The sequence below is a fragment of the Musa acuminata genome, chromosome BXJ1-7 (genome assembly GCF_036884655.1).
Source record: "Musa acuminata AAA Group cultivar baxijiao chromosome BXJ1-7, Cavendish_Baxijiao_AAA, whole genome shotgun sequence".
NCBI lineage: Eukaryota > Viridiplantae > Streptophyta > Magnoliopsida > Zingiberales > Musaceae > Musa > Musa acuminata.
Genome location: NC_088333.1, coordinates 12,543,074 through 12,562,971, shown reverse-complemented (window position 1 = coordinate 12,562,971; position 19,898 = coordinate 12,543,074). Strand labels below are relative to the sequence as shown.

Sequence of the window (19,898 nt, the reverse complement as noted above, 5' to 3'; positions counted from 1 at the left end):
TATTTACAGATTCTGATAAAATCCTCATAAACCACTGCGGAGCACATCTTAAATATTTTTTTCTCGATTTTTCCTCTATCGAAATTATATTATATTATCACGAGTGAAAATATCTTTCTTTCTTATCAACTTTACAAATTTATCTCAAACTTTATCATCTCAATACGATCACAAGAATTGAAAGGATAATTAAATTTGATCCTTCTATCTAGGGTGAATGAACGTCTACAACAGGAAAAAATTAAGCACCACCAACACGGCGGAAGTACAAGCTCAAAATAGAGTAGCCGTAAAGAGCAAATCGACCCATAATTTTGAATCAATCACAGGTACTGATAAACAAAAAGTTCATTAAAACTGCAGTAAGAAGTTATACAACATGAGATTTTGATAGGAAACAGGAAAAGATACTAAAATATCATTGCTGTTTCTCATCACTCAAGTGCACATTAGATCATCTCCTGGATGGCTTGAGTTTGGGTTCCTTAGATGCGTTGGTGTCTCCACCTTTCTTCTTCAGGTACCCACTTAGAGTTGCTTTTGCCTTCAACCACTCCTTTTCGGACTCGGCACTGCGCATGAAGGTGCAAACTTCCCCGATGTTAATTTTTGGGATACTTCTTCCCTGCTGCAGATTGTTCTGATGCTCTCCATCGGTGGTATCTGTAGTAGTTGCTTTCCTTCTGTCTATGTTCCCTGGCACCCCAGGAAGACTATGTGATATAATCTTCTCAAGTCTGGTATTTTGTTTCACCTTAACATCTGTTGAACCCTCTCCATCAGGTTCCCTCTTCCTCTTCTTTGGTGCAGCAAAAGGCTTGGTGACAGAATCCTTAGCATTCGATGCCGTTGGTGCTATTGAACTGATGCGAGGCAATACATGTGATATGCTGAATGTGCTGCTGTCTGACTCCCCAACAAGATCTCTCCATGAGGATTTCTGTATCCAGGTGTTGCTTGTTGCTGATATAACAGTAGTTGTGGCATTTTGAGCTTGATTTTTGCCAGCTGAATCTTCCGCTAAAATCTTGTTTACTTTATCATCCTTTAAATCTTCACTTCTGGTTAATATGGAAGCAAATTCATCTTCAGTCCCCACCACTGTTGGAGAGGTTGCCTGACTTGATGTGACTTCAGAAGTAACAGTAGTTGTGATCTTCTGCTTCTTTAGAGAGCATGCTTTCTTTTGAGAAAGCCCTTCTGTAAAAGGTTGGGGTATACCAGTTCTCAACTCCTGAACCTACAGAGCATAGAGAAAGGAAGTATTTTGTTATCAGCTGTATCCTCTTGAATAGATTATGCAAGACGACTGGAACCTGTATGTCAAACAAAACAGAATTTCTGATGGAATATATCATGACAAAGATTTGTGTCTAGTTTCTATGAGGTCAACCATCTACATAACTCAGGTACCTGATCCACAGATTGTGCCTTCTTGCCTAATAACTGCATCAACATGTCATCACTTTCTCCCACCCCAATGTTGGTAACAAAGTCTGCATCTGTTTCCTGAGCTTCTTCAGTTTGTTTTGGCTTAATGTCATCATCAGAGGTATTTACAATAATGGCTTGTGCGGCAATGCTTTTCACCCCAGATGCAGGGACTTCATTCTCTTCCTTCTCAAGAAGTTTGTTCATTACACCTGTCATAATACTTCGTTCTTTCTCATATGCTGCAGAATTCAGAGCAGAGATATATGTTTCATTGGCTGTTTCAGATGGCCCACAATGTTCCTCACAGTCACAAAAATGAATTGGTAGGGAAGGCACTACAACACGTTGAAAACTGTACTTGTGCTTCCCTGTTCCTTTATACGACAGTGTCTTTACCTATATAGATCAGTTCTACCTTTCAGATAAATAAGGAGAAAGAAGGTGACAAAGTGGCATTAACAACTCGAGGAAGAATATTTAAACACAAGACAAAAAGAAGGATTTGTTTTAGCTCCAAATGACTATACAAGACATACATGCGAGACAAATTCCAACACTGACCTTAGCAATTCATCATGCAATATCGCCAGGAATCAAAAGTGCCCATCCAACATTTAATATTAGTCTATGTCACCAAGCCTTGAAGATCCATCATTTAATTGTGCATGGCAAAGTCTAAAACACAATGCCAATGCCACGATATCCATTGTAAGGTTAGGGTTAATTTGAGTGGTGATAGGAATAAAATTGAGTTATACAATGTGCATTCCTATTTTCCTCTTTTCAGTAAAGTTGGTCAACTTTTCTCATGAAATTTTGGGACTAAGGGATCCTTAGAATTTTTAATATATGAAAATTTCGGTTGGACAGATATGACTAACAAAGTCCATTAGTTGTTCCTCTCTAAAGACAACCAAAATATTCAAATCAGACCTAAAAACTTGGAAGTATATAACTGCTTACCTCATTTTCTATAGTGCCCTCTTGTTCTGCCATTCACTCTCATTATTTTGCTGGTAGCTAATTGTATTTATTAGTCTAAAACATTACTTACAAAGTACCAAGACCTAAGCCCAATCTTGTAAGTTGTATCAAATAACCACAGCTTGTAATATCAATATAATGTTTATCAGGGTTAACAAATTCAAATGAATAAGGCGACTAATAATTCTGACCATTAAAATGTTGTGTACTCAAAACAACATAATATTTCATGTTGCAATGTTGTCTCCTACGTAATAATAAGTTTCTTCATGTTTCAAAGCAAGATTCCCTCGCAGATAGTAGATTACCTAATTTTTGTGACCAGATAGTAGATAACAGACAATGAAGTAATTTTCAATTTATAATTATGGCTCACCAATATATAAGGATGTACAAACATTTTTAGAAATTGCAGATTTACATTGATTGAGAACCACATGAATGTTTAAGTCCATAAACACCATAATTAACAGTATAATCATACAGATTTAAGGTGCAAAACTAAGGTTTCACGTTTTACCATACTGTCACGAACGGTCATCGTGCACCCGCAACAACTCCGTTCAACCAACCGTTCGTCGCTCTAATCTACATGTACAGCTGCTTGGTAGCATGTTTTGGCTTTGGTTTTAAGTCCTTTTGCTTGTAAAAATATAAGTTCAAACAAATTACAGCACTACAGTGCGACCGCTCACCGAACCAAGCAAAACAGCCCCAAAACAGCTCCGTTTTTACGTGCCACGGGCTGATTTCTGCAGCCCGCTACTGCACGCGAAACGTCAGCCATCTCAGCACCCTGAAACCACCTGGGTGGCACAGGGCTGGTTGGGGCTTCGGTATAGTGTCGAGCGTTGAACAATTTTTCGCAAGTTCGTACGTTACCTTGACAAGAACTTGTTGTCGCGCTCGGCACCCGGTGAGCAGCTGTTTGTGGACTTGTAACTATTCGTTCAACCCTCTAAAATCCTTGTTTTCCTCCTCTCCCTCTTTTCTCTTGTGCACGCAAGGTGCTCGCTGAATTGCTTGTAAAGCTTTCCATTTTCGCGAGACGTCGGGACTTGTCCGTCGCTTGTTCTTCGAACTAATCAACTTTATCTTTTACAGGTCCTTCAAGACCTACAAGAGGTTGCAAGTGGGCTGATCTTTGCGGACACAAATCGCAAGGGCAAAGCGCGACTTAGGCAACGCAAGCTAAGTTCGCGTCTTTGCCACAAGGGTGCCTCACGACATAGGCAACGCAAGCTAAGTTCGCGTCTTTGCTGCTAGGGTGCCTCACGACTTAGACAATTCCAACTAAATCTGTGACAATACGCACAATCATAGAGGATCTGATAAATATATATGATGATAAAAATTAAAAAAATCATTTTAGTTAAGAAAATTTGCAAGCTAAATTCACAATTGTGCAAATAAGTAGCCATATTATATGAGAAGTACATCTTTACCTTTTATACGTATATGTCTATGAGAAAATTAAAATGATACAAAATACATCTACTGAGTACTATCCTTCCAATGAAACTTAACATATGTTATTAATTGTACAGCCAGGTGCAGGGAGTTATGGTGATAACTAGCATGCAAGTAGAGAGGCCATATGCAAGAACAGTACTCCGCTACCATTCCTGGATGAAGTTTCCTCTTTCTAACTAAAAGATAACTTTAAAACAGCAAATTCTTCAAATGGGATGAAGAAACCAATATTACTAGAGCTAAGTTATATTTAATAATAACAAAATAAATGCACATGTCCAATTTTTCTGATGGAGATTCACTTAACAAAATAACCAAATAAATTGTTGAATTTTATACAGTGTAGCCTGCAGATCATGTGAAGATTTTCTGATTTTCTTAATACAAAGACATAATAACATACCTTTCTCAACTTTGGGAAAAAAATTCGAAGGTTAGCATTCTCCTGACTTAAGCATCCTGACTTGTCTGAATGATCTAAACTTTTCACAACATCAAGATCAGGTGGTCCATTGACTTTAACATCTTCAGCCCACTCCCTCTTCAAGCGAACCAGATAATGTTCTTTAGCCTTTTCAAGTCGCAGTTTCCCTCCTTTCCAAGTGCATCCATTGTACTGGAGACAACACAGTTTAAAAGCATTAGCCATCCGAACATGTAATTGTCTGTGGTAGTCCACTCATCTACTGCTAATGGATCAATAGAATATCTTATCAATGTTCTCCAGTCAAAACAGAGTAATTTTCTTGTTAAGTCCTGTGTAAGATATGATTCAAGGCAATTATAATTTCCTTCCTTTCATTCTTTTATCTTAAACACTCAGAGAATCGAGTGGGACACTCCTCAAATCAAGACTTAGGTTTCAATTTAGATTTTGGATTACTTATCATCTTTTTCTAGCCAGAGCAGGATGTCAAACTTGAGTGTCTCATACATGACAGTTCTCTTGCAACATCCCATCATACCAGAGGATCAAATTAAAACTAATTTGTTTAAATACAAAAACACATAACCTGCATCTTAATCTATAGGAGTGTCTAAATGTATATTATCATCAAATTTAAGGTAGAAAATTATAAATCCAATTTGCATGTCCATCAATTTCCAAAGACCCCATAAGTAAATAACTACAGTGCAAATACTTTATTCTCTTTATCGAAGCCCATCCAAAAATTAACTTACTTTTAACCATTATATGGTATTACATCAGATGTTTTCCACGCTAAATGTTAGTAAAATGGTAATCAAGGGTTCACCATAAAGTTCTCTATGCATGTCTATCAAACAAAACACTTCAAGAATAGACAAACAAGCAGAACATACGCCCTTGATGAGTTAGCAATCAACCATAAATGTCTAAGTTATTATAGGCACAATGAATTAACATCAAGAAGAAAAAAAAACCTTTAGGCCAACAATTTGGGAGTTCCAATATCGAATTGAACTAATAAGAAAGGAAGAATACGAATTATCAGAAGGTAACTAACAACTGCAAACAGCTTCGCCAAAGCTTTGTCAGAGTTAGGCTCGAAGTCCACGAAAGCAAAGCTCCGTCCATTTGAGCGCACAAACTCCATATTATGCACTCTGCCTAGCGACAAGAATGTCTTCTCCAAGTCAGCATCTGTCACACTTGTACTCAGGCCACCAATGAAAATCCTGTTGATCATTAAACTAGAAGCAACACCAGAAGCACACTCCATCTCCAAACTCTCTCAACCTCCACCGGCTCTCCCTTTCAATCTTCTTTATCCCTGAAAAAATCAAATGCAAAAAGCTATAATTGGGATGTAAGTTGTACTTTATATGAAGAATCTGAAAAAAAAGATATCCATCTATGGATTTGAAAACAGTGTACTGCATTAGGCGCTAAAAGGCACCAAGGTGCCAAAACACTCATTTAGTGCCAAGGTTCCAAAATATGCTCGAGGCACTAGGTGTTCGTTCGAGAGAAACTAGGCACTCACCCGAGTGAAGCTAGGTGCTTGCCCAAGCAAAGCAAGGCACTTCTGAATAAATAAATAAATATATATATATATATATATATATATATATATATATATATATATATATATATATATATATAATGATTGATAAGTATAATTATTAAAATAAACATGCAAGTCAGTACATCAAACAACTATAAGACATGATTGAGCATATCACCGAGATAGCAAAAAAAAAGTGAAAGAAATCAACCAACCACCCCAATCAATACCCTGCTAACTCCACGATAGTTGCTTCTAAACAAACTATAACTCATTCAGCATAAGCTCTAAGCAAGGAAATGGGGGGCATCATTTCGTCAAACAGGTAGAAGGCATGGAAAAGCAGTGTCACAGACGCGCTTAACCAAGCGTTCAAGAAATCGACCGCATTAAGTAATTAACTACCAACTCTCGTACCGGAACTTCTCGACAAAGCAAGAAGCACATGTGATCGTGCGATCTGTCGCCAACACATCACGAAAAATGCATGAACTTAAAGGCAAAAGAACAGGCATTAGAAATCAGTGATTCCATCCGAAGGAAACGAACACATGTCACGAGGAAGACGTACTCGCTCGTTTTATGAGGTAGTAGAGAAGAAGACGACTGGGGATTCAAGGCCTTTTCCACCCAAGTGCTGCTAAGGTTTACAGGTTCCCTTTCGCCGCTGAGAGGAGGGCAAACACCCAAAACGATGTGCTCGACCGGCCCTTTTCCGAACCGGAGGAGTACTGTTTTCCCATATCTAATGCGGGTCGGATTTTTTTGTCTTACGAGCTCATCCGACCCGTTTAAACATAAAAAATGTATGTTTCTTGAATTCCACATACAGGTTCTTGAATCGATTGATAGAATTTACATAAATATTTTTTATTGAATTTATTTATTTACGAGTTTTCTAACTCTATATTTATTAAAGAAAATAATAGGGTTTTTGTCAATTATTTATTATTTTGATTACAGATATGATTAGGTTTGGAGTAAACTTGAGATCAACATCATAACCTATCATGAACTTTAGGGGTCGTTCCCATATAAAATTCATGTTGGAGGTATGTCCGATAAAATCAAGCCAATTAATGATTCATAAAATTAAAGAAATATGGTGTTTTGAGCTAGTCTCAAACAACGTAAAAAACATAAATAGAGGTTTCGATAACGAGCAAAGGTAAATGATCATTAATGTCTCGAGCTAATAAGTAAATGAGTCGAAATAAAGAAAATAGAAAAGAGAAGTAGAAATCAAGGAGAAGCCATTTTGAATTGAAACTGCAGGTAATCCGTATCCCTCCCCCCCTGCACGGTCCACGCACATCCCAACAAGAGCGCAACAGCCTGCCATGGCCGTAAATCTCCGACCGGGGGATTCGCTGACCTGACAAAACAGGGATACTCCTCCTCTCACCTATCCAATGGAGCGCGTGCAGGGTCCCATGACCATTACTCATACCCCAGATGCAGCAAATCTACGGACCCTGGCCTGGGGCGAGACAGGTCTTATCATGACGGTTCAGCAAATCTACGGACCCCAAAAGTTGTTCTGTCTGTCACGGGGGGCACTCGAGCGGGTCCCATGTCAACATTGTGAGAGGGGAGAAATTGGGGTAGTGGATGCTCGAGGCGTGGAAACTTCGTCCATCTGACGAAGAAGGATGACGAGGAAATCAAATAAGATATTAGTAGTAACGACTGCTGGTTTGAAATTTGAAATCGCTGCAGCTACTACTACAATAGAATACGCAAATAAGCAGCAGCTGCTAATTTGCTCCTCCCTCCTCGTCCGGTCTCTCCACTCGAGAGACCCAAATCAGCTATTCTCCAGGTAAGCTTTCCGCCCTCTCGCTCTCATCTTTGACGAACCGCAGCTCCCATATCGATTGCTTCCTCCTTTCCCTCTGTTTCCATGCTTAAAGCCTCACAGTGTCGATCGATCGAACAGTTCTCTTCATCGGGTTCATCCTTTGTACCCCTCGCCTCCCCGTTTCTCTCGAAAGCCGAGTACATGAGAAAGCTGCTTTCTTGTTCATCAGTACTGAATCAAAACTTCCGATCTTCTTTTTCTCCTCTGTGCTTGTACGATCGGAAAGGGCGAATGTCATTTCATGTCGAATCAACATAATGATAGAGCATATGGCTTTGATTTCAAAACCAAGAAAGCTTCGCTCTGGTTTCTTGAATTACTGGTCTCGAACAGGATAGCCGAGATTACGACATTCCTAGGGTTTACTGTCCAGAATGTTTATGGTCCTTGACGTACTAAGGCGACCTTTTGGTTTTTGTTGAGATGCCCAAACCACGAGAAGTTTAATTCTCTCTCTTTTTTCTTTGACTAATGTAACCTTCTTGTTGTAATCTTTGTTAAACAGGTGTAAGCCGAATACAGCAGTGATTCCTCATCGCCCCTTAATTGAAGAATGTGCGAACCGCCGATTCTTAGATGCAGAACGAACTTGTAAGTCTCGTGCTGCTGCTTTGAATTCTCTGTATACTTGTATCGATACTTACGTTGAGCCAACCTGATGTCTTGGTGCAGAAAAGCCTCGTCCCCTGAGAACTGCCTTAACGCTAAAAGAAATCATGATGCAAAACTTCAGTTGGGTTATCTTGATGAGCTCAAGGCTGAGGGTTCATATGAATTTCAGGTCAGTTTCCAAGCCCCTAAATATCCTAATTTTGTAATTTTTTGGAAAGAAAGTGAGTGAAACTTTGGTATTCTACATAATTCGTCGCTGAACTGTCCATGTGGTGCATCTAACAGGCCAGTGTGATTAAAAACACGAACAGGGTATTTGGTCATGCAAGTTTTCTTGGTTCCTGTTGATAATGGATCCACAGCACCTCTAGCATTGACTCATATACAGCATGCAATTTGCAGTGTTTAGTTAGTGTGATACCAACGATAGGTGAAGCACACCTCGGTATTCTAAACCATATGAGATGCCGATAATAATTTCAACCAAAGTTGTACATTCAGTGTGCTTGAGTAGCCATGCTTGCTCATCCTGCTGATGATTGGTTCTCAGCAGGCTATGATACAACCACGAGCAGATATTTGGTTGTCCTTTTCCTCTTTTCAACGTTAGGGTTTATGATGTATGTTTCTTCATATGCTCCTCAGTGGCCATTCTATAAAAGATATTTTATATGCACATTGTACATCTCCCGGTTTCATTATGTTGCATTTGCTGATTGACTTTCAGTTTCTAATATTGTCCTAATATTTTCTAGGAAAATTGTCAAATTGGAGAACTTGGAAGGACAACTTCGTGCAAAAGAAATGTTTCTAAACATTCGTGTAGGTTTCAGCTTGAACAAGATGTAAGTTTTTCTTATTTAATTATTCAACTGTGCCTACGTCATCCTAAAGATGCACATATGCACCCAATCGTTTTCAAATTACTTTGTTATCTATTCCTTGCAGTATTTTTCTTTCTTAATTATTAAATTGTGCCTATGTCATCCTAAAGATGCACATACGCACCTGATCCTTTTCAAATTACTTTGTTTATCCATTCCTTGGAGTATTTTTCTTTCTTAATTATTAAATTGTGCCTATGTCATCCTAAAGATGCACATACGCACCTGATCCTTTTCAAATTACTTTGTTTATCCATTCCTTGCAGTATGTTTCAGAATTTGTTATGTTGCCGTTAGCTGCTTTACATATATATATATATATATATATATATATATATATATATATATATATATATATATATATATATATATATATATAATCATCACTCATCTTCTTTACATCCTGATCTTGTCCAATTGTTTGATTGTCCAGTAATCACATTCTTTCTGTCATACTTCAGTCTGTCATTTCTGTCCTTTTTTACTCCAACAGGTACAAAAAAAAAAATCCATACTCTTTGAATTTTTTAAGCAATTTGGTTCTTATGGAAATTTTGAGGGCCATGGTTGTCTAATTTGTATAATTAAGAGTTAAAAACTGTTTGTCTATGGTTTCCGTGATGCAAACCAACTTCCATATTAAATGTTAGTTTATGGATGTATTTTCTGGTTTTGCATGGGAAATTGAAAATAGAAAGGTACTTGATTTGAGGAAAATCTTTACTTTCTCATGTCTTAGAAATTTGGAGGCTTAAGAAATAAGAAAGGTTGTTCTCAAATTTTGCACTTATGTTATACGTGATGCAATGTTTCAGGTTCAAAGGCTCCAGCAATTGTTGAATGAGGAAATGGAATTGCATGTTGTCCTTGAAAATGCCCTGGAACATGCTGCTGTAACATTGTCTGACTTGTCGTGCCTTCCAAATGATGTATCATCCTCTTAACTTTACTATTTCATCACATTTTTGCCTGTTGGATCAGTTTAAATTGATTTCAAAGTAAAACCTAACATTATTTTTAATATCTCCTAGAATTGACACTTTTTCCTGCTTGTCTTGGATGAGTGGTTCATGTGATCAGATTCTCTATTCATTTTAGCTTGCATGATGTTATGTGTCTTTGATGTTTATGCTATTGCTTAAGACATTAATGATGGAAATTGTCAATCAAAATAATTTGACCTCTAAGAAGCGATTGTCTCCTTTTACCTTACCAAGTGCATATTCTTCCATACCTTTTTTTTACTATTTCTGCATCCTATTTTATTCGGTGTCTCCATAATCGGACAGTTTGTCTGACCAAGTCCAGTGCAATATGAAAACAGTTGTACAAAACTATATAGGTTCAAGGTTTCGTGATGTAATTTTATAATCCTCCAAAAACTCACTTTGTTCCTGTTGCCCACAGCCACATGCAATTGAGTTATACAGGTTCAAGGTTTCATAATGTAGTTTTGTATTGTTCCAAAAGCTCACTTCATTCCTGTTGCCCACAGCCCACACAATTGAGTCCTTAATTACACACACACACCAATATGCTTCCCCATTTATTGATGAAGTCACTTATAATTGTTAACATCCCAACTTGAATCGTGAGAAAGTGAGTTGGTATAGTCAATTTCTTTAATGAAGCTTCTCATTTTGGCTCTCAACTTACAGTCATGTACTGTGTTCAAGATTATCATTTGATTAAAGACTAATTTCTCAGAAACTGTAGAAGTTACACAAAACATGAAAATAGTTTTTGACATATCATGCTTCCGAACATATGAATTTATTTTCTAGTTTGAGGCAACTTTCCAGTGCATACGTTGGACTATTTAACATTGTCAAAAGATTGAATGATATGACACTCTTTCTGGGTTGTTATTATTCATTGGTTTCCTTTACTGGTCAAGTGCTCTGGATGTGTTTGTTTGACATGAGAAAAAGTTTGGATGCTGTTTGCAGGCACAAGAATTGTTGTCTAATATAGCCTCATTGGAGATGACTGTTTCCAGACTAGAAGAAGAGATGATTTCTTTGCATTTTCAGCTTATTCAAGAAAGAAATGAAAGAAGACTTGCTGAGTATCGACTAAAACAATTGCCTTCACAACCAGTGAAAGTCTGCCCTTCTCAAAATGTGAAAAATGTACTCTTTTCATTTTACTATGCACATCTACTTTTAGATACTCATTGCACGTAGAACATCTAATCAGCTTGACTTTCTTTGCATATATTGCTAAAGGGAGATGTTCCTTCATTTTCCATTCCTCACCGACCTGATCCTAAAATATATCTAACAAAGGACAATTAATGCTTTTTTCCATGTTTTTAAGACAACATATAAAGTCTTGTTATCATTGGCATTAAATAGAAGATTTGCACTCTTATAATGCACTTCCATTATCTGCATTACCTGATGATTTCATTAAATCAAATAATCAATTAGCAATCTCTATCCTTTGGTTAGCTGTGATGTTTGCGTTCAAGTACTTGCCATATCAATATACAACGCGAAGCCTGTTCTTAATCAGTTATAAAATTCTGACTGTACCTTTTCTGTCTGTTTATTTTTTTCATATCATCTTATCAACGTGTAGAATTTTTTTCTTCTTTCATTCTGATCTAGGTATTATTGGCATTTCACTGATTGCATTCATGACCTAACTCAAATGGATGTGGAATTTGATTTGTGATTTGTTTTCTGTTTTTATCTTTAAAATGATATCTCTAACGCCTGGAGTTACAAGTTGAAGATAATGTCAGGTTACATGGGTAACTATAATTTGGTTGTTTTTTGCATATGAATTCAATTTGAAGTAGAAAATGGTAGTGTAATGTACAGATACTGTAAACAAAACAAGAGGAAACAAGAAATGCGAATTATGTATTGAGATCTTGCCTAACAGTTTAACTGGTCACTTATTGAAAATCTCATCATATATCAGGGATTGTGTTCTTTTTTAATTGCTTAAGCTTTTGAGATCAGTTGGTCACTAATTAACAATCCTATCAAGAAGATCGTGGACACATTTTCCAAAAATATACAACTACTTATCCATTACATATATAATCTTATTTTGCACCAGGATACGATAGGCAGCATGCTCGATCAAGAAGAGAAGTTACCTGAGGAAAATCTTCAGCATGTACCAACTGAGAGTTTTAGAAAACAAATCCCAGTCAAAGGCTTATGGAACAACCCTAATCAGTTGTCCGAGGAGATAGTCCGCTGTATGAAAAATATTTTCATCTCACTAGCAGATGTTTCTATTGTATCATCCAGATTGTCATCAGATATCATTCGCTTTCCTCTATCTCCTGTGGGGCTTCTTTCAAATTCATCACATTGTTCGATATCTGAATCGTCAATTTCATCATGGGCACACAGTCCTCGAGTGGGTCTACAATGTAATAATGATCTTTTAGCCATGGGAACTACTTTTGATCCTTACAGAGCTCATGGAAAACTATGTTGGGCTGATATTGGAAATTATAGTTTAGCAACTGAAGTCTCCTGGATGTCAGTGGAGAAAAAGCAACTTGAATATGCTGCTGGTGCGCTAAGGCGATTCAGGTACTTATTTGTTCAATTTTTTCTAGTTCTTTTTATGTTTGAAGGATCAGGGTTTTGAAGTTCTTCCTCTATGCATATATCCCTTTTTTCTGCACCATGAACACTCTTCTTTAAATTATAATTGGCCGTATGTTTGTGGGTCAGGCTTTGGATTCTTGAAAATTTATGTTTAGCTCTTTTCTGGTAGTGTTTTCAATAATGCGTAGGATGATGATTCTAGACTTCACCAGAGTATTAGTAGAACTCATTTCATAAAAATCAACTAGAAAGCATTTATTTGTTCTTTTGCATTTCTCTTCTATTTTTGTATGGTAAAAGTTGATTATACAATATTCTATAAGCTGACACTGTTTACTTTGTTATGCGTATATTATATATGCTTAACATCTTGGGCCTGTTATACAGAATCTCACACAGTCACTGTTCATCTATGAACATGTATGATACTTTATTACTAGAAAATTTATTTGCAATTTTCAGAAACACTTGATTTTGAAATGAAGTACTTCACATTATGTTTTCTTATTGAAGTAAATGAAAAAGTAAAGATCCTTTTAGTGACATTAAACAAACTTTCAATTTCACCGGAATAATATTTTATGCAATGTTGGTAATATTCTCTATATATTTAAGTGACAACACATTTTGATAGAGTAATAAAGTTTACTCCCTGCAATGAAGTTGTTTTGTTTTTCTAAGGATCATTTTGTGCAATTTTTTTGTCAATACTAATATTCACGTTTTAGCCAACAGATCACTGATTGAGCAACTAGCAGAAGTAAATCCAGTCCACCTTAAGGGAGATGAGAAGCTGGCATTTTGGATCAATTTATACAATGCATTAATCATGCACGTAAGCTATCTGAATATATGATACAATATTTTTATTCTATGTTGAAAATCTGAAGAGTAACAAGGGTGAGTTTATTTGCTGTGAGCTACAAGGATTTGAATATATTTATCTCATTCACTGCAGGCTTATCTTGCCTATGGCGTTCCACGGAGTGACATGAAATTATTTTCTTTGATGCAAAAGGTTTATTCATCAAACATTATTTCTCCCATGTTATTTTTCTATCAAAAAAAATTTATTGTTATTTCGGTATTCGAGTAGTAATAATAGTCTTGTTGAATCTTCATTTGTTGCCAACTGATGCTTCATTTATGTTCAACAAAGCTAGATATGCATGTCATTCATCATTAATATCCTTTTTATAACAATTCTTGAGTCTTCTTATCTTCAGGCCGAGGCACAGTGTTTCATTAACTGTTTGAGTTGCATTATCTGAAATTATGTTGGACTTTATGCATGAATTGCCGGTAGGATTTGGAAAATGTCACTGTAGCAGAACAGATGTACATCTTATTTCTGAAAATTTTACATGTGCTGGAAGCTTAGACCTCCATAAAAGATAAGTAGAATGGAAAGGATACAAGGTGCATTTAACACTTTATTCAAGCAACTAGATGTAAGTCCACTAAATCAATATATGTCTGCATGATGGAGATTCATCTTTGATTAAGGATTCTAATCTTTTGCTTGCTCCAGCACTCAGATTAATTTGATTTTCAATAAATAGCTCCGAGATTCCTATTCTTGTTTTCTCTGGGCACTGAAAGAATATGAAAAGTTAATTTATAGTAATGCATTTGCTCTAACTCCTGAATCACCAAACACAAAACTTGACAGCAACATTGCATAGTAATCAATTTAGAAACCACCAGTCAATCTCCAATTGTCTGAATGCAACAGGTGAGGGATCAACAAATCTGTATGACCATTTACCGATGGTAACATGTTAAAGAAAATTGAAGCTCTTTAACATGAAAGATAAAAAACCATTACCTGAAATTAGTACTCTATTGTTTGGCAGTCACTGGCATTACATATAATTGTAGGGCAATTCAGCTGTGGTATTGCAGTGCTATTTCTTTTGGTACAAAGTTATCAGCTGAATAAGTAACACGCGTTTTATTCTTTATCATGCTGTACACCCCTTGGATGTCTAATATCATTCTCTTATTAGGCTGCATATACTGTTGGAGGGCACTCATTTAGCGCTGCTTGCATCGAGTACGGAATACTAAAAATGAAGCCACCAGTCCATAGGCCTCAAACTGTATGTGGATTTCCTACAAAATTGACCAAATATTCTAGCCCTCTTGTTATTGTTTGAATCTATTACATTATGTGTTAATATTCTTGCTTTGTATTCTCAGGCTTTGTTTCTTGCCCTTCACAAGTTGAAGCTATCAGAGGAGCAGAAAAAGTTCTCAATTGAGACATTCGAGCCACTCGTGACATTTGCTCTAAGTTGTGGATCATATTCTTCCCCTGCGGTAATGTTATTGCTACAATATGCATTAGTTTTTAATTGTGTTTCATGCTTAATTGCCATCTCAAGCTACTCTGTGTAGTGTGCTTTTATTCTAATGTGCACACCAACACTTTTAAGTCATCGTGGTAACATTTAGTTCACCTTAGCTGTGTTTGTGGGGATGACATGAAAGCAGTCACAAATGTTACACAATAATCATTGGGTAGACGAATTGATGGACATTTGACGGGAGGTTGATAGTTTCGCTCCATCAACTTGAGATTGATGGTTGATACTCGATGCAAGGGAGGTTGATAGTTTTGCTCCATCATGGTAGTGTGCAGTGTATATATATCTCAACTTGAGATTGCATGGTTTGCAGGTAAAGATCTACAGCCCTGCAAACGTGAAGGAGGAGTTACAAGAGGCTCAGCGTGACTACGTACGGGCCTCTGTTGGAGTCAGCAGCAAAGGGAAGCTTCTGGTTCCGAAGATGCTTTACTGTTTTGCCAGAGGCATCGTCGACGATGCCAACCTAGCAATTTGGATCTCTCAGTTTCTCCCGCAGCAACAAGCAGCCTTTGTTCAGCAGTGCATGTCGCAGAGACGGCAGAGGTTTCTTGGCTCCTGCAACTTCCGAGTTATGGCCTTTGATTCCCGGTTTCGCTACCTTTTCTTGCCTGAGAAATTAACATGACTCTGTGGTGCCAATAGTATCTTTTGAGCTTCTTACATCTATTAGAAGATGGATTTGGTACAGAAGATTAGCAAATAATGATATGCTTTCTGCTGCTTCCTGGGCTAGTTACGAGGATCAGTTTAAATTATTGTGAATTACTTCGGCAATTCTAATGTATTTGTCGAGTAAAATGGTTGTCTTCTGCTTGTAGACTATATTGTAGATGCGAGTGGATTATATCAATCCGTATAAAGTTGAAAACAGTGTGTTAAATTCTCTAAATAATTGGCATTGTCTTTATTGCAATGAAGAGGGCGGGCTACATGGTCTGTCAAGAAGCATTGATCATATGTTCTTTAGAATCTTAACTGCAGCAAAACCTGCCTTTTAAGGCCTCAATGTTCAACTATATTTCTGAACAGGTTCAGGAAATTTGCAAGGATTAAACTTTGTAGTTTGCTGATTGCTGAATTCCCTGGTTTATAATTCTAGCAAGAAAATTATAATCAGCACAAGCAAATAGTTCAAGTGATGTTTGATCCTATGGATGCTGGAATTATGTAAATCCTCCGTTTTTCCATAAGATAACAGGATGATGTTTGATAGGACATAAAAATCTTGAACAATGATGTTAATGACACAAATTTTGGTCAATGTGGAAAGAAACTTGTGCAGGTAAAAATTATATATACCCAAACAACCACAGTCAACAATGAATAATTGGTCTAAACTATTTATTCTTCAAATATGCACAGAAGTACAGAATATGCAATGTTTCAGAAACTTGCCAGCTACTAAATCACTCACCAAGAAAGCATTTCTTTAGAATAAGCAAGAAATTTGCCATTCAGTTAACACAATGATGTGAAAATACGAAATTCAAATTGATGCACTTTGGTTTGTGTGGGTTTAGTACCGGTATTTCTTGCAACACAAACAACTGTATCAAGGGCCATCTTCTCCATCCTTGATTAGGTTGCAGATGTCTGAGCACTCTACCAAACTGGTTGACAGAGAGTTGCGCGTTTATATCCCTCAGAAATGAGTATCTATCTGAAACACAAAATGGACAAAGGCGCAAAGAACTTACCAGTACTGACGACTGCGGAATCCATCCTTGAACACCACAAGAGGCCTGGTTATGGAATATAAAACGTTATTTTAAGCTTTGTCAGGCAAAGTTCTTGAAATGTCGAGCATGATAACTCCATTAAATTTACTGTGCTACACTCACAAGTGAGATGACATGAAACTTAAAGATCAATGCAGAGGTAAAATTTGATCTTTGGAACAGTACTAATCTATTTTCATTTAGACAGTCATCATGTAAGTGTAGTTGCAGACCCAAATTTGAAATTAATTTTCATTAATGCAAGTCAGTTGGTCAACTAACTCTAAGTTCTTCAAAATTATTTCTGGTACCATTTTGGATAATTCTATGCTCTCCAGCAAGAGATGTTATTTTCATACTGTGAACTAAAGCCTTTACCTTCATCAGCACATGTCTGGTAATCTATGTTATCTCCTCTTCCTTTTATGCTAAACATTTTGCATCTCATTCTATAATTTCTTTTCCACTAATGTGCTCCCACACAGTGCTACTAATCTTGAAGCTATTTAAAATCTTGTTTACTCCATCCAGATCCTATCATGCAACAGATGATAAATCAATGGATACCTTCTATATGTAACAGATGGGGCCCAGGCCATGAAGATCATTAATATATTATGCTTCGGTCAGTATCCTTTGTAATGTCTATCTTTTCTCAAAATAAACTAGAAAAAATGGACTTCTTTGCAGACATTGAAAAAGAAATGCAATCTTGCATGTAATGATAACATGATTTTCACAAGTGGCACCTCAAGAAAATAATTTCTTAAAAGATATCACATTACCAAGTGATTTTGCATGCTACAAAAAGGGTAAACCTTTGCCTCCTCATTCTCTTATTGATCCTTTTTCCTTTCTTTTCTGTTTAGTCGGCACATCTGGCATCATTCACTTGTGTTGTTCCAGGTTTCCTTTTGTCATCCACACCTATATTGGCTGTCAATTGCTAAACCTTTGCGGAAAAGGATCTTGCATTCACAAAAAATGATTCTGTGTGTTTATTCGCTTTCTTTTTAGTGCCAAGACATGATCAACACATTTTCTTCAGCACTAATCCTTTTCCACTTCTAATGAGCATTCTGTTCACCATCGTCTCCAGTTTCATGAAAACTTCTTTTGGACATCCAAGTCATGTTGCATTGGATGTTTCTTTTTTATAACCACTGAAGAGAAACCATATTTCTTGGAGAAAATTAATCCAACCTCTTTAACAATCATTTTTGAGAAAAGAGGAAAAAACTTGGCTCAATCTGTAACTTTCAGTGCCATTTTTGTTTTCCTTAACTCTTATTCATTGTAATAATTGTCGAGGAAAAAAATTCTTAAGTAGTGCACAAGCTCATAAGAAAAGGCCACAAGCATATGCAGACAGGAGTCTTGCATATGTACAAGAAAAATACTAGTAGTGCATGGGCTTATCGTTAGTTGAAAGGAAAAAACCTCAGGGATGGAAATTAAATTTAATGGTTCCTAAATTAAACTTCTGAAAGCTTAGATGCGGAGTTAAGTTTTATCTTATTTCTTTCACACTACATCTTCTCCAACCAGAATTCTTCCACCGATAATGCTCATCTTACTGCCTTCAATCCTCCATATGATCTTCATTAAACACACATTGAGATTCTAATCCATACATTCTCCATGAACACATTCAAGATGCCTCTTTACACCATCCGTATGGCAACACATATCATATATGTATTCATCCATCTCCAATACTCCAATACTGGCAGTATGCCTTTCAAGCAGTTGCAAACTTGCAAGTGAGCCATGGATTCACCAAAATATCTATGCTCATGCCGTCAATTCCAAATACATTTTTCTCGTTAAATCACCATGTTACCATGTCAGTATATAGCACAAATCTGTCAGATGTATATGCCGATCATATTTATTGCAAGCATTTATGGGCCTTTTTTACATTTAGAGCACAACAAAAGAATAACTAAAACACTAATTTATTGACTCAACAATCATAGTGAAGGACTAAAGTATAATCTACAAAACAAGTTTATGTCCACTTAACCTTCCAGTTTGCAAAGTGCTTGAAACACTCATTGAATCAATTGAAACTGTTATTGAGTCAACATCCTGCTCTCCTAATTTAGACAGCATGCATGTAGAGATTCCTCAAGCAAAAACAAATGCACATTGATCTTTGGCAGGTAGAAATCTGAGGTATACAAGGAAAACAAGAAACCCTACCTTCTAATATTGAAGGGTCCTTCGCCCGGTGAGCCGGCGCCGCCCAGAATGCACGTGGTGACACACTTGCCGACACATTTCTCCGCTTTCCTCGACTTCGGCCGTTGGATTCTGGCCTGCTTCTTGTCATCCCCTGAACCCAAAGCCAGTTCATGTTTTCACCTCGGAGCCAAAATTGCTGTAAATTCCTCAAACACGTTGCAGTCAAGAAGCGAAAGACCCACCGGAAAGGGTCTGCGGCACGTCATACAGCGTGTCCGGCGACGAAGGGACGGCGGAGGACGAGAGGACGACGAGAGCTGCAAGCAAAGCCGGCGCGGAGCTCATCACGAAGCCCGTTCTCCCCGTCGCTTCTGCTCTTGTCCTTGTCCTCGTGCTGCTACTAAGCCGGAGAAGGCGAAGAGGACAGGCGAACGGGGGTTTGTACGGGACGACCTTCGGCAGTATGCTTGCCATCGCTTCTTCGAGTCGGTTCCTTCTACCTCTCCTGATCGCCTTTCATCTCTTTCTCTGCTCCATTGCGTGCTCTGCAGCTAGTGGAGTCGAAGCTGACCAGGTTCTTACGATCTCTTGGTTCCTCTTCCTCTCTCTCTCCTCTCTCTCTCTCGCTCTCTCTATTCTTACGTGTGGCGGAGGGGGCGTCACCTCCGCGCGCTGATGCTGGCCGCCCCATAAATCCATATCAATGGTGAGCAAAATTTAATGGAAATAAAATAAATAATTTGGTGAGTGAGACGTCTATCGGGCTTAACTCGAGTTCGGTAGATCTCAAATAAGCGATGCTCAGGT

General features: G+C 37.4%; 3 protein-coding genes across 6 annotated transcripts; 1 reads left to right on the top strand and 2 right to left on the bottom strand.

The window, feature by feature from the left end:
- Positions 1-290: 290 nt before the first annotated feature.
- LOC135678883 (protein REPRESSOR OF SILENCING 3-like) lies at positions 291-6,589 on the bottom strand. Of its 2 annotated transcripts, none has more exons than XM_065192115.1 (5): positions 6,451-6,589; positions 5,379-5,645; positions 4,295-4,507; positions 1,414-1,830; positions 291-1,240 (listed from the first exon to the last, which is right to left on the bottom strand). In XM_065192115.1, the coding sequence occupies exons 2-5, from the start codon at positions 5,592-5,594 to the stop codon at positions 455-457; spliced, it is 1,632 nt and encodes a 543-aa protein (XP_065048187.1). In that variant the 5' UTR covers positions 5,595-5,645; positions 6,451-6,589; the 3' UTR covers positions 291-454. The 2 variants fall into 2 exon arrangements, with proteins under 2 accessions (XP_065048187.1, XP_065048188.1); XM_065192116.1 differs by having other exon boundaries at positions 5,379-5,668; positions 6,451-6,585.
- Positions 6,590-7,590: 1,001 nt separating this feature from the next.
- Positions 7,591-16,103, top strand: LOC103991760 (uncharacterized). 2 transcript variants are annotated; one of them, XM_009411305.3, is made up of 12 exons: positions 7,591-7,701; positions 8,246-8,331; positions 8,413-8,521; positions 9,108-9,197; positions 10,052-10,165; positions 11,186-11,359; positions 12,309-12,796; positions 13,550-13,649; positions 13,773-13,832; positions 14,824-14,916; positions 15,017-15,136; positions 15,497-16,103. In XM_009411305.3, the coding sequence occupies exons 2-12, from the start codon at positions 8,294-8,296 to the stop codon at positions 15,809-15,811; spliced, it is 1,701 nt and encodes a 566-aa protein (XP_009409580.1). In that variant the 5' UTR covers positions 7,591-7,701; positions 8,246-8,293; the 3' UTR covers positions 15,812-16,103. The 2 variants fall into 2 exon arrangements, with proteins under 2 accessions (XP_009409580.1, XP_009409579.1); XM_009411304.3 differs by having other exon boundaries at positions 11,186-11,368.
- Positions 14,368-19,761, bottom strand: LOC135678882 (uncharacterized). 2 transcript variants are annotated; one of them, XM_065192114.1, is made up of 5 exons: positions 19,334-19,761; positions 19,110-19,242; positions 16,884-16,928; positions 16,710-16,796; positions 14,368-14,409 (listed from the first exon to the last, which is right to left on the bottom strand). In XM_065192114.1, the coding sequence occupies exons 1-4, from the start codon at positions 19,563-19,565 to the stop codon at positions 16,739-16,741; spliced, it is 468 nt and encodes a 155-aa protein (XP_065048186.1). In that variant the 5' UTR covers positions 19,566-19,761; the 3' UTR covers positions 14,368-14,409; positions 16,710-16,738. The 2 variants fall into 2 exon arrangements, with proteins under 2 accessions (XP_065048186.1, XP_065048185.1); XM_065192113.1 differs by lacking the exon at positions 14,368-14,409 and having other exon boundaries at positions 16,500-16,796; positions 19,334-19,760.
- Between the last annotated feature and the right edge of the window lie 137 nt (positions 19,762-19,898).